Source organism: Moschus berezovskii, chromosome 25 (assembly GCF_049115385.1).
Source record: "Moschus berezovskii isolate FMDL1 chromosome 25, NW_MosBer_1.0, whole genome shotgun sequence".
Taxonomy (NCBI): Eukaryota; Metazoa; Chordata; class Mammalia; order Artiodactyla; family Moschidae; genus Moschus; species Moschus berezovskii.
The window spans coordinates 31,888,095-31,902,962 of record NC_142484.1 but is presented as its reverse complement, the minus strand read 5'-3'; the positions used below and the strand labels follow the sequence as shown (position 1 = coordinate 31,902,962).

The 14,868-nt window shown below is 44.9% G+C and overlaps 1 protein-coding gene across 1 annotated transcript in view; it reads left to right on the top strand.

The window, feature by feature from the left end:
* TENM4 (teneurin transmembrane protein 4) overlaps window positions 1-14,868 on the top strand; it is a 787,800-nt gene that overhangs the window by 453,041 nt on the left and 319,891 nt on the right. The window contains exon 6 of the mRNA XM_055416091.2: window positions 13,149-13,358. Within this exon, the coding sequence (XP_055272066.2) occupies window positions 13,149-13,358 (210 nt within the window). The remainder of the gene's footprint in view (window positions 1-13,148; window positions 13,359-14,868) is intronic.

The following is a 14,868-nucleotide window of genomic DNA, read 5'->3' as shown; positions in this document are numbered from 1 at the left end:
TGTAACATCTGACCAGAGGTGGAGCTTGGCAAGCTTGGCAATCAAGTTGTACCCTTCCTGTGTCTGGGATTTTGAAGCTGTGTAAATTGAATTGGGCAGAGGGTGCTATATATTACATCTGTATGCATGGTGTATATGTAGATGTCTGTATGTGTGTATATATATTTTTTAAACGCAGTGGCTTTGGGAACAGCTGTTGAGAAGCACTTTCTTAATCAAATCTCACTGCAAAAATGCAAACTGAAGGTTTCCTTTTGAGCAGAGTGTTCTGTGACTGCAGGTTGTTCAAGGCCTGCCATAAATTTCAGTGGCTCCTTGGTCATGTTTTGCCCACAGATTTTGACAGACAGAGGTAATCCAGCCTGCCTGGTGCCTTCCCTCCCCGTCACATGCCACAGAAGGGGGCTTCTCTCTGCTAGGTTGATTCGAGCCTCCAGAGGCCTGGATTGTTGTTCAGTTGCTAAGTCAAGTCTAGCACTTTATACCCCCGTGGGCTGCAGAATGCCAGGCTTTCCTCTCCTTCACCATCTCCTGGAGTTTTTTCAAATTCATGTCCATTGAGTCGGTGATGCCATCCAATCATCTCATCTTCCATCACCCCCTTCTCCTCCTGCCCTCAATCTTTCCCAGCATCAGGATCTTTTCCAGTGAGTCAGCTCTTCTTATCAGGTGGCCAAAGTATTGGAGCTACAGCTTCAGCATCAGACCTTCCAGTGAATATTCAGGACTGATTTCCTTTAGGATTGACTGGTTGGATCTCTTTGCAGTCCAAGGGACTCTCAGTAGTCTTCTCCAACCCGGCAGTTCAAAAGCATCAATTCTTAGGCACTCAGCTTTCTTTATGGTCCAGCTCTCACATCCACACTTGGATATAGTAAAAATCAAATAAGATCATGGATGTGAAATTTTTCTGTAAACTGTGGAGTAAATACTGTTCACGTGTAGACATTGTTTTTATTAGTAGCTCAGTAAGTTAAAATAGATTCCAATATGTACTGGGTACCCACAGTATATGAGATCATTGTGTGGGCTGTGAACATAGGGAGGTAAGTGAAACCAGTCCCTGCCCTCAAGGAACTCACTAATAAGAACACGTATGCATAGTGGCCTTTGGTTTACAATATGCATATCTGTAACCTGGCCCCTGGCTACCTCTCCTCCTTACACTCCTCCAGCTAAACTAGCTTCCTTGCTGGCTCTCAGATGAACTTGCTTCTGGGGCTTGGACTTTGCAGTTGCTGAGCACAAGCACTCTGCTTGGAAAACTCTCCCTTTACTTACTTCAGATCTCTGCTCAAATGTCACCTCCTCAGAGAGGCCTCCCCTGACCACCTTACTTAAAACAACACACTCATGCCATCACTCCTGACCTCTTATTGTAGTAAACTTTTCTTTATAGCAGTTATCATCTCCTGATCTTGTTCTGCATAGCAATTTGCTTACTTGATTTTCTTTAATTTATTTTAATTGGAGGCTAATTACTTTACAATATTATCTTATGTGAAATAGATCTCCAGTCCAGGTTCAATTACTTGTTTATTGATTTTTCTTCTCCACTAGAAGGTAGGCTTCTGAGGGCAAGACTTTGTCTTCCTTGGCCCATCAGCAATGCTTGCAACAGTGCCTGGCACAGGGTAAGCGCAAAATAAATGTTTGATGAAAGAATCAGTGCCTGCCTCTCAATAATGGAAAGCATAAGTAACTCAGTTTTCAAGCAGGCAAATGATCTGAATAGATATTTCTTCAAAGATATTCAAATTGCCAACAAGCACATGAGAAGAAGCTCAACATCATTAGCCACTAGGAAATGCAACTCAAACACCACAACGAGATACCACTTCACACCTACTAGAATGGCTGTCATCAAAAGTCAGACAATAACAGGTGTTGGCAAAGATATGAGGAAGTTGGAACCCTCTAACACCGCTGATGGGAATATAAAGTGGCACAACTACTTTGGAAAACAACCCAGCAGTTCCTCAAAAGATTGAACACAGTTACCCTACAGTCCAGCAATTCCACTCCCAGGTGCCTACCCAAGAGAAATGGAAACATGTCAACACAAAAACTTGTATATAGATGTTTGCAGCAGCATTATTTGGAAGAGCCAGAAAGCAGAAACAACCCACATTTCCAACAGATGAATGGATAAATAAAATATGATGCTTCTGTACTGTGCTATGTCAGTCAGCAATAAAATGAAATGGAATCTTGATCTGTGTTACAACATGGGTTAACCTTGGAAACATATTCAGTAGAAGAAGATAATCACAAAAGAGCATATATTGTATGATCCCATTTATATGAAATGCCCAGAATAGGCAAATCTGTAGAGATGTAGATAATCTATAGAGAAGTAGATTAGTGACTGTCCAGGGCTACAGAGTGTTGGAAGGAAATGAGGAGTGACTGTTAAATGACGATGTGGTTTCCTTTTGGAGTGATGAAAATATTCTGAAGTTTATTGTGGTGATGGTCACACTACTCTGTGAGTGTACTAAAAGCCATTGAAGAATCAACTTTGTGTGGGTCAACTTTGTGTGGGTGACTTGCATCAGTTCAGTTCAGTCGCTCAGTCGTGTCCGAATCTTTGTGACCCCATGGACTGCAGCATGCCAGGCTTCCCTGTCCATCACCAAATCCTGGAGGCTACTCAAACTCGTGTCCATTGAGTCAGTGATGCCATCCAATCATCTTGTCCTCTGTCGGCTCCTTCTCCTCCCACCTTCAATCTTTGGCACCGTCACAGTTTTTTCAAATGAGTCAACTCTTCTCATCAGGTGGCCAAAGTATCGGAGTTTCAGCTTCAGCATCAGTCCTTCCAATGAATATTCAGGATTGATTTCCTTTAGGATGGACTGGTTGGATCTCCTTGCAGTCCAAGAGACTCTCAAGAATCTTCTCCAACACCACAGTTCGAAAGCATCAATTCTTCAGTGCTCAGCTTTCTTTATAGTCCAACTCTCACATCCATACATGACTACTGGAAAAACCATAGCTTTGACTGGACGGACCTTTGTTGGCAAAACAGTCTCTGCTTTTTAATATGCTGTCTAGGTTGGTCATAGCTTTTCTTCCAAGGAACAAGCGTCTTTTAATTTCATGGCTGCAGTCACCATCTGCAGTGATTTTGAAGCCCCCCAAAATAAAGTCACTATTTCCATTGTTTCCCCATCTATTCCCATGAAGTGATGGGACCAGATGTCATGATCTTAGTTTTTTGAATGTTGAGTTTTAAGTCAACTTTTTCACTCTCTTCTTTCACTTTCATTAAGAGGCTCTTTAGATCTTCACCTTCTGCCATAAGGGTGGTGTCATCTGCATATCTGAAGTTATTGATATTTCTCCCGGCAATCTTCATTCCAGCTTGTGCTTCATCAAGCCCAGCGTTCCTCATGATGTACTCTGCATATAAGTTAAATAAGCAGGGTGACAAAATACAGCCTTGACATACTCCTTTCCCCATTTGGAACCAATCTGTTGTTCCATGTCCAGTTCTAATTGTTGCTTCCTGACCTGCATACAGATTTCTCAGGAGGCAGGTCAGATGCTCTGGTATTCCCATCTCTTGAAGAATTTTCCACAATTTATTTGTGATCCACACATTCAAAGGCTTTGGCATAGTCAATAAAGCAGAGGTAGATGTTTTTGTGGAATTCTCTTTCTTTTTCTATGGTTCAACGGATGTTGGTAATTTGATCTCTGGTTCCTCTGCCTTTTCTAAATCCAGCTTGAACATCTGGGAGTTCACGGTTCACATATTGCTGAAGCCTGGCTTGGAGAATTTTGAGCATGACTTTACTAGCGTGTGAGATGAGTGCAATTGTGTGGTAGTTTGAGCATTGTTTGGCATTGCCTTTCTTTGGGATTGGAATGAAAACTGACCTTTTCCAGTCCTGTGGCCACTGCTGAGTATTCCAAGTTTGCTGGCATATTGAGTGCAGCACTTTCACAGCATCATCTTTTAGGATTTAAAATAGCTCAACTGGAATTCCATTGTCTCCACTCGCTTTGTTCGTAGTGATGCTTCCTAAGGCCCACTTCACATTCCAGGATGTCTGGCTCTAGGTGAGTGATCACACCATCATGATTATCTGGTGACTTCCATGGCATATATTTATATCTTGATAAGGCTGTTACTGGGCTTCCCAGATAGCTCAGTGGTTTAAAAAAAAAAAAAAAAAAGAACCTCCTGCCAATGCAGGAGACATGAGTTCGATCCCTGGGTCAGGAAGATCCCTTGGAGAAGAAAATGGCAACCTACACCCATATTCTTGCCTAGAAAATCTCATGGACAGTGAAGCCTGGTGGGATACAGTACACATGATCAATAAAGAGTCGAACATGACTTAGCAACTAAGCAACAGAAAAAGCTGTTATTACCAAAAAAAGAAAAATCAATGAATGCCCTCATTTAATATATCTATATCAAAAAAGTCAACTCTGTGAAGGCCAGAGAGACCCGAGCTACTCTTTTCTCAGTGTTGTTGTGGAAGGTTCACCAGGCACTGAGCTTCCCCAGATGAACAGGTGAACGCAGAGTTCCTTTCCTGGTGAATGCTTTTTTAAAAAATGACCCTGAGAAACCTGTGAGGAGGAGAGCTAGAGATCAAATGAGCTGAGCCTGAGAAATTTACTGCGTCCTGTTTTCCAGAGACCGTTTTCCCAGCATAAGTCATAGAGACAGATGGCCCCAGACCTGCTTCTGAAAATGGCCACTGTCGAGGAGATGAGAGCTGACTTAGTGGGAGCTGCCCAGCTTGGGGAGTAAGACCCAGAGATTCAATGGGCTGGAAAAGAAGGCAGTTTGGACCCTGGAGACTATGGTTCTGCCAAGCTCATCCCAGCAGGAACCCAAAGCAGAAGCTGTTGTATTTGCTGCCTTTCTGTGTGTTTTCTTCTCTTTAAAAAAGCTTTTTAAAAATTGCATCACCACATTTGTTCCTTGAAAGAATTAGAAAAATATAGAAAAAATATTGATTTGGAATTCTACTGCCCTAAGGTAACAAGCCTTAACATTTTTGTTAATTATTCATACTCACACACACATATGTAAACAGATGTCACAATTATTTTTATATAATTTTGCCTCATGTTTTTTTAATATTCTGTTTCCCATGTCCTTAAACATTCTTTACAAACATGGCTTATAATGTCTGCATATTAACATTCTACTGATGTGCCTTAATTTACATAATTAGTCACTTTTTAACCTAAAGGATGTTTTTCCTTTTTAACATTTTTTTTTAATTTTCACTTTTGTCTGTTACAATGTTGTGATGATTATCCTTATAAATAAATCTTTTCAAAAATCATAATTGTGTTCTTGAGTAAATTCCTAGAAGTGGAATTACTCACTTAAAAGTTTACACATTTTAAAAATCAATTTATATGAAATTATATTACCAATATCAGTGCATAAAATCTTGTTTGTATTTAAAGCCAATATCTATTTTAACATCTACTTGATGCCAGATTTTTCACATTTGTTATTTCACTTTCTCCTGAAGTTTGAAAAAATCATATTTAGAAGTATAAAAATAACTTCATGTGCTCATTGTAGAAAATTTTAAAGCTATAAAGCATATTTTAAAAGCTGATATCAGTGATAACTAACACTAAAAATTTTTTCGCCAATTTTTTGTATAGGAATGCATTTATACCAATGTGTTTATTCTATAAATGTTTTATGAGCATTAACTATACTGAAAGTACCTAACATTCCATTATAACCAAAATTATTTTTATCCAGTACTTTTTCTAGTCTCCTTTAACCCTCAGAATAACCCATGGAGTTAGTAGACTGCTGTTACTCCTATCTTGTAGAATGTTGGACCATGGAGGAACCTTAGGGTGTTCTGGTCTAACTCCCCAAGGGGGAATGTGAGCACCAAAGAAGTCAGAGGTCCTGCCCATGATCCCACAGCACACTGTTGACCTGCACTCAGACCTCTTGACCTCTTGTCTGTTGCAGCCAACTGTATGTGATGTGGAACTGAATCAGTACTGTCCTCAAATGGGGTGGCCATATGATTGTCCAGAACAGGACATCTTTAGAGGAAAGGCAGGGCACTATTATTAACTGGTGTGGGATCACAGACGTGCATTGAGGCTGTCACTGGCAAACCAGAACGAGAGGTCCCTCTGGCGCTCTGGCTTCAGATTTGTAGCACTTTGAAATGCTTGACAACACTGGATTTCAACCCATTTCAAAAAAACGATGGTAACCAGTTCTGCAAACCTTTTCCAAGCTGAGACTCTGAGCCAGGCCACAGAGATGAGCAGCTGTGTTCTCTGTGGGGCAGGCTGAGCAGTTTTATCAATAGACGTGACCAGCACTCACTGTTGTCAGAAGCAGGGCATGCTGTCACTGCAGTGGAGTTCCTGGTCCTCTAGCAACCTCAGAGCTTCATATCAGAAAGAGATTCCTGTTTTCCTTAATGCCCCATCCTCTGCTCAGAATTGGCTAAGATTTTACTTATTTAGTGGAGCAACTGGCTGCCTTGTTAAGAGGAAATAGATAGGAGGTTGGCTCATGAGGAGAGAATGAATGCATTCGGTTTGGAGTTTTGTTTTTTGTCATTTTATTTAGTTATTTGGCTGCAGCCGGTCTTCATTGCAGTGGAATCTTTTTAGTTGTAGCATGCGGGAATTACTTCCCTGACCGGGGATGGAACCCGGGCCCCCTGCATTGGGAACATGGAGTCTTAGCCACTGCACCACCAGGGAAGTCCCTGCATTTGGTTTTAAGTGGAAGGGCTGGAGTATTTCTAGGAGGGAGACTGAGGAGATGAAACTCAGCCAGGCTCCACAGGAATCCATCAGCTCAGGGTTCCATTGAGATGAGCTACCTGTTTTAGGTCTCAAGGTTTTGTTTTGGTCTTTTCAGGGTGTCATTTATTGAGTAGTTGCTGTTTACTTACACCATGCTAAGCATTTTATACACAAGCTTCTAAAATGCAGGACTGCCAGTTAAAAGGTTATCAGGAGGCTTTTACCCAGATCCAGGGAACTGCCCAATCCAGGGAAGACCGCTCCACCCTGCCCACCCCCAGAGCAACAGTTCATGCTCTAGTTTTACTGTAGGACTTAACGCTTCCCCACTATGTAAGCACACTGTGACTTTCCCCACTGGAGCCTACATGGGGTTTAATGGAAATCAATAAGATTCCATTGGGGCGTTTAGATGGATTTCTCAGGACTGCTGAGAAAAGTGTAAAAAAGTGCATTTTGTTAATGGTCCTTTCTTTGGTAGAGTAATAAATGCGTCCGTCAGCTAGCCCTTCACACTTTAGTCTCAGGCGTATTCCAAAGACAACTTAGAATGCAGAATGCTGGAGGCTCTTTCTTGAGCACCAGCTTGCCCTAGTTATAGGTTACATTTCAAATGCGAAGGAAAGCTGCCATCAATACACACAAAGGTGTGAGGGACTGAAATTGCTCTTCCTGTAGAGCTCAGGACTCCCTTGTCATGTGTTCCTTTCATATAGCACAGCTGTCTGCCTAACAGGTTCCTCTTATACGACGTCAGTAAGCGATGCATATTGATAAAGGTGTCATTGGCAGGCTGGCGGATCTGTCATTGTTTATTCCCCAAAACCAGCCTGTTCTTACTCTCAAAGACCTATAACTGGAGGGATGGTAAAGGGAATCCTTGTTGGTTGAGCCCTCACTTTGGGACTTCCAGGCTTCCTACAAGTATGATACCATCCTCCCCTCAAAAGCTCTTTGCTGTGGATTTTGTGACTTTATTTTTCAAAGGAGAAAATGGAGACTAGGAGAAGTGAAGTGACTTAACCAAGGTTGTACAGCCAGTATGAACCTGGGCTTTGGTCCCTGGTTTGTTCAACAGGAATCCTGTAGTCTTTCCACTTTAGATGTGTTTCAGTTGATGGACAGGAATCTCCCCCTCCAGACTTCAAACCAGGGCTGATCAATGTATTTCACACCCCCTCAGTGGACAGAGCATTGCAGTGTGAGTTCACCCCCAGGTCCCGTGACCACAGACAAATGCATTCAGTTCTGTAAGCCTCCATTTCTTGACCTTGAAAACAGGCATGAGTTTTCCAATCTATGGTTATTGTGAAGAAAAGATCTTGTAAAAAGATCCTCCTCCCAGAGGAGGAGCTCTGTGAATGCTTGTTCCCAGCCCCATCCCTCGACCACAGGGGTGTCTGCCTTCTCTCACTTTGTTAATTGTTTTTTTCCTTTCTCTACCTTTATCTACTATAAGCACGAGCTAGGCTCTAAGACCTTCTCTCCAGAAACATTCATGGCCGCCCCCTACCCTTCTGTGGCCCCCGGTTATTGAGGTGAGGCATTCCAGATACCCCATCTCATTTTAGCAGAGACACAGTGGGAAATTCTACAGTACCAGGTTCCCTTCAACCGATGATCAGGATACATGGCAAGGCGACCCCAAACCCCAATTCCCTAGTCCCACCCGTGGCACCAGGCATCCTTATTTGCCTACATATACATGCATCTGGACCCCACCTAAAAGGCAAGCCCAGATAACGTGGACTTTCAACATCCTAGCTGAGCTGTGAGCCAATTAGAAAGGAAGTCTGGGTGCCAAAGCAGATGCCTAAAGTCTCAAGAGCAAATCCTTCTAAAGTACAGTCCTGATCTTGTCACGATCCTGCTTTCAAAACCTGGGTGACTCCCCACCTAAGGTCTGGTTTCCCTTTCCTTGTGTTCCAGGCCTAAACCTGTTGTTCAGAGACTCATTTCCCACTTCTCTCTTCACATAGACCTTTCCAGCCATAATCAAAGTCCACTTCTTCCCTCCTGCCTTCCCTCCATGCTTTCTTCATTTAGCAAATCTTTGTAGTACTTTCTAAGTACCAGACACTGTGCTGGACACTGGAGAATATGGTAATGGACAAGCCAGGCAGGCATGTGGGTGGCCACAGACAAGTCCACACTACAGTATGGGAAGTGTTGCAGCAGGGAACCCCCAGGAGGCATGCCACACCCAGGTTTGGAGCATCTGGGAAGCCTTCCTGGGGGTGGTAATCTTGAGATTAAGCCCAGAGGCTAACTGGGGGCTAGTGAGACTCACAAGGGTGGTAGTGATGCAGAAAAGGGAAGAGGAAAGGAAACACTGAAGAAGGAACAGCATATACAGAACCTCAGAGGCAAACTTATGTAGTTGTGCTCCAGGGGGTGCCCTTCAGATCAGTTCTATGCCAGTGGCGCCCTGAAGTTGTGCAGATCTGCAGACTTGGGCAGAAGAGGGAGTGGTGAGTATGTGGAAGTCAGGGCATGTCAACCAGTCTCAGCACACTTAGTGAGAAGTTACTAGACTTGAGGGGCAGAGTGATGGCAGGCAGGTTACTTGAGACCAGGTCAAGGCTAAGGGCCTGAGGCAGAGTATTCCTCCCGCTGCCATGGATGCTCAAGCCCCCATGCCTTCATCTCTTCCCTCTGGAATCCTCTGTGGCTCCTTGGTCCCTCCAGCTGAAGTGAGCTCCCCACCCACTCGCGCATCCTCCCTGCACTGGGCCGTCTTCTGCTCTGACAGGTCCCACCCCTGCCTTGCTGAGAGCTGCGTGGGACACTCCCGCTGCCCCCCACCAGCTCCTTCGGGGCTGCGCCTCTCAAAATCTATACCCCCCTCACCTTCTAGCCTGCTCAGGGGGCATTTAGGAAATGTCTATGAAATGAAAGAGTGCTTGACATACTTCTCTGGTCACACGCTGCTCTTATAAAGAAAAGATAAAGGTACTCCCCCCCCACTTTATATACACATGTTTATGCATACCGACCTCTAAAGTTTATTAGGTGTTTACTGGCTGCCATGCCATTCTCACTCCAGTATTCTTGCCTGGAGAATCCCATGAATGGGGAATCAGGTGGAGTACCGTCCATGAAGTTGCAAAGAGGCGGACAAGACTGAGCAACGAACACACATGCCATTCTCAACACATTACTTGTTTTAACTCCTTTAATCCTCAGAGCGACTCTGTAAAGTAGCTATTCTTTTTTAGTTTTTGCTCTCCATTACATAGATGAGGAGATCAAGTCACAAAGGGTGGAGTAAGTTGCCTGAGGTCACTGTTACAGAACTAGCAAGTCGAGCAGTGGAGTTCAGATGTAGGGTCCAGAGCCCTTCCTTTTAATATAATCCTGCACTGCTTCTGAGGATGCAGAATTGAGACATTGGTGCATTTTATTACATGTGTTTTAAGCAGTAATGTATTATGTACATTATAAAACATTTACAAAATAGATATTAGAAAAGAGTGACATAAAAAATACTTGTAGAATGTTCTTGCGCCCAGGAGATGGTTTTATGTCCCTGCCTGGGGATCACTTAAATTAAAAGATGCTGATGAATGAGAGGGAGGAGATTGACATAGTTCCAATAGTTTTAAGGGTCTGGGCTTCCCTAGTGGCTCACCTGGTAAAGAATACACCTGCAACGTGGGAGACCTGGGTTTGATCCCTGGGTTGGGAAGATTCCCTGGAGAAGGGAACAGCTATCCACTTCAGTATTCTGGCCTGGAGAATCCCATGGACTGTATTGTCCATGGACCAAGAGTTGGACATGACTGAGCGACTTTCACTTCACTTATCAAGGGTCTGGCACCTTGTTAGGTGCTTGAATGTTAGGTATGAACATTCAGAGCAACCCCAGAGCCCTGGGGTGAGGCCTAGAGATTGCTTGGAAGGGAGAAGAAACAGGGATAAGGCCTGAGAGGGACTGTGCTATTCTTAGCCCAGAATCTCCGAAGTTTGTGATGGAACAAGTTACTTAGTTCTGGAACTATTTATTTCATAAAGCTTGACAGATTTACTCAGGAAAAGGCTGTAACAAGCACCCTGGAACAACAGATCGTGTTTCTTAACCTTTGTCTGAAATTCTAACAACTCAGTGTTGTCTGGTCCTGGTTATCTCAAGCTCATCAGAAGCTCTGATTGGAGATTAGAAGATGTCTTTGGTTAATAAAAGATGAGGAAATGAATGTATATTTGCTTAATTAATGCAGCCTGGCCGACAAAATCTTTTCAATCCTAGGACTGCAGGGGAAGGGAACTCTTGAATGGAATTCTTCATGGGGTGGTTTCATTCAGTTTGGTCAACATTTGTTAAGCACTGACCCTAGGATTCTGCTTGCTGAAGCATGCTGTGTGCTTGGACGTAGTATCTTTAGTCTTTACAATAACTTTATGAAAGGGGAGGAGCTCCCAGTTTACAAATGAGGAACTGGAACACATTGACCCAAGATCATATAGCCAATAGGACGCTAGGGCATGATGCAAACTCCTATTCTGTTGCACTTCAAAGCCTGCTGCAAGAAGGTACTGTATCCCAAGGGGGTGCATATGCTTTTATATGGGAGATAGCTACAGACAACTGCAAATACACCAGAGCAAATATGATAACAGAACTAAAAGGTTAGTTCAAGGAAAGAAATGATCATCCCTGTAGTGCTGTGTGGTAAGTGGTTTAAGGGAAGGCTCTCCCTAGGGTGATTTGGAAACCCTGGTTTGGACGATTTTAAGACAAATCAGTCCATGGGGTTGCAAAGAGTCAGACACGATTGAGCAGCTGAACTGAACAGAAGGTAAATCATAGCCCAGATTTTTAGGTGAACCAAAACACAGATGGAAAAGCTACCCAGAGATTGTACCTTGATCATGGGTTCCTACTGCCTCAATTGCTGTTACTGAGTTTCCAATACGAACCAACCAAGTGGAATACACAGCAGCTCTATAAAATGTCCTGTGTGGTTGGGCCCGGGGTTGACATGAGCATCATGGAACCTGCAAAATCCTGCAGGACTTGGTGGCTGAACTGAGTGAGCCTCTCTTGGTAGACAGACCCCCCCCACCCTCCCCATGAAGAATCAGCAGCTCTCTCTATACCACCTCTTCCTCAGGGCTCTACCAAATCTTGTGGTGACGTGTCTGGGCTGCATTTTGTTTCCTAAGTTTTTGGTGTCTGAAAAACTGAATGGATCTGGTTATGTTTTAAACCTTCCGCGAGTCAGGTGGGAGAAAAGCAGCAGGCCTGGCTGTCAGGTGAATGCTTTGTCCCGTGCCGTATACTCCTGTATGTCTGTGCTCAAGTTCCCTCTCCTGTAGGTGATGTACTGCACATGCCTAAAGGCCAGACACACGTAGGACAGCCAGTTGCCTGTCCCCAAAGGCCTTGTCACCAGTCGTTGCCCCCTGCTTCTGAAGAATTGGGAGTGTGCCCACAAAACGATAGACAGCTGGCATTTTAGAATCGGGGGGCCCTGACACGTTAGAAATCTGCAGGCAAGCATCCTGACGTAGTGTACCAAAACTTGCTGTTTCCGAACTCACAGGATGTTAGTGTCCTGAAAGGTATGCAGTATTTTCCTCTGAAATATTAGAACTGAAGAACGCTAGTCTGTGAAACACTTAGAATTCATCCCTTCAACCAACATTTATATAGTGCCTACTATGAGCAAAGGTACTACACTAGAGTCTGGAGACACGCAAGTGAGAAAGGCTGTTAAGAGTTCTTGCTCTCTCAATAAGTTTGCAGAGAACGTACTTAAAATGTTAAAAGTGTCAGATTCTTAGAAAAGTTTAAGTGTGTTGAAATCCTAGAATGCCAGCGGTGGAGGGGGCACTGGATCATTCTTTCCAGCTCCCCGCTACCTTTTATGAGGCCCAAAGGCTGTTCCAGGCGTGCTGGATTAAAATCAGACTAATAAGAACATTATTTCAGTTCGCTGACATCACAGAATGGCCAGCTTCGCAGGGGCTCAGCGATCACCCAGGGTGGCTGCTCATTTTATCAGGGAGGCCACTGAAACTCCGAGCGGGGCAGCTGTGTGATAGAAGACACAGCCCGCCCCCGGGACTAGACCTCAGGTTGTCAGGGCTCTCTCAGAGAACAGGGAAAGCAGGAAGGCCTTCCCAAGTGTTTCCGAGGGGCGCGCTCTTTGCAAGCTGCTCGGGAGGCGCGCTCTTCAGGAGTTTGCACCCACTTTGCCAGAGGCATCAGCCCCGCCCCCGGGCCACGTGTGCAGTAGATCGCCCAGTGTTGGGAGCCCCTTCCCCCTGTTGATGCGTGTTTTATTTTGCGCCCTCCCCCTCCCCGTGTGCCTCAAAACCAATTTTCATTATTTTTTTTTTCTGTCTGTGTTTGTCTCTGTGGTTCGCAGGTGCTCCCTTGCATTGTTCATCCGCTTCATCAACCCCTATTGAGCAGTCCCCCTCCCCGCCCCCTTCCCCTCCGGCCAATGAGAGCCAGAGGCGGTTGCTAGGCAACGGTGTGGCCCAGCCAACCCCGGACTCAGACTCTGAGGAAGAGTTTGTCCCTAATTCATTCTTAGTTAAAAGTGGCTCCGCCAGCCTGGGGGTCGCGGCAAACGGTAAGTCCCTCTCTCTTCCTAACTTCTGTGGGTTTGTGTTATTTTACCCTTTCGTTGGCGATGCTGGTTAATCTGCCTGCTTGGGCTGCTTGCAGGGGTGGAGGGGCCTGGTGCATGGGGAGCTCGGGGTTCTGGGGGAACCTGGCAGGCTCCATGGGCGGGGAAAGCCCCGCTCCTGCCAGGCTGCACTGCTGGGGTCTTCGGGGTTGGGGGCTGCTGTTCCCACCCCTGTGACAGATGCTGGGCTGAGAGAGCTGCAGAATAGAGATGCTCAGACAGATACCAGGAGACAGAAAAATCAGGTAGAACCTGAGTCAGGCAAAGACAGGGAGACAAAGATAGACTCTGAAAATGAAAAGTCAAAAATAGCACCGATTGACTGCTTGCTGTGTGCCAGGAATTGTGGCAGCCACTGTCACTTGTTGCTATATTGGATCCTCCTCACAACCCTGCCTAAGAGACCGGTATCGTAGTGCCTCCACTGACCATGAGGAGGCTGAGAGAAAGGCTTCTGGCATTTTTGGAAGTTCTTGAGGTTTCACGCTGCCTGGAAACGGGGCCCTGGAGCCCAGGCGGCTGCAAGGCTGAAAGCTGACTGCAGAGAGAGCCACTGGGTTTGAGCAGGGAACTGCCTCTTATAAATCCTGGCCTGACTCTCTTAAGGAGAAGAGGTCTGGGAGGACTCAGTGCAAGAGGTCCAGGCTGGCCAGGAGCTTGCAGACTCAAGTGTTAGCACCTGCTCAGGTGCTGTGTGACCTCGGCCAAGGTACTCGCTGTCTCTGTGTCTAGCAGTGACTAATCCATTTCTTTGCAAGGATTCGAAGCCTGGAGGGGATTCAAGCCTATGGAGGGGGGTTATATATATGAGATAACAACCTGGGATCTCCCTAATGGACCAATATGTCCTGATTATCAAAGAAGAGAAAAGAAAATGAGACTTTCTCCACTTAACATTGTAGCTTGTGTGTTGATTTTGCAAACATTTATTAGTAAGTACCTGTGTTACACTAAATTCCGGTCCAGTTCTGGAAAAGGCGGCAAAGATTCAGAGAGAATAGGCAGGATGCATGGGCTCTGCAGTCAGACACCTTTGCATTAAACATAAGCTTTATTGCTATGGAATTTCAGACAGGGCACATTGCCTCTAAGCTTTTCCTCAAGCAAGTATAATATGGTCATTGTGGTACCCAGCTCGTGATGAAGGCTCATCACAGGGCCTGGGATAGAGTTTAGTAAAGGTTAGTCATGGCCACAATCACCACCCACCTCCCTCCAGGGAATTTATAGAGAGCCTGTATGTGGAAGCTCCCAGCACACTTCCTGGCCCTTAGTAATGCTCAGAAAAGTCAGACTCCTTATCTCTTAGGATCATTACAGGCTAAGGTGATAAAGGAGGTAGGAACCTGGTGTAGGGGTGACTCAGGAGAAGAGCCTCCAGTCTGCCCAAGAGAATCAGGAAATGTTTCCTAGAGGAGGCCTTCCCTGGATCTGAAAAAAAAAAGTAGGGTGT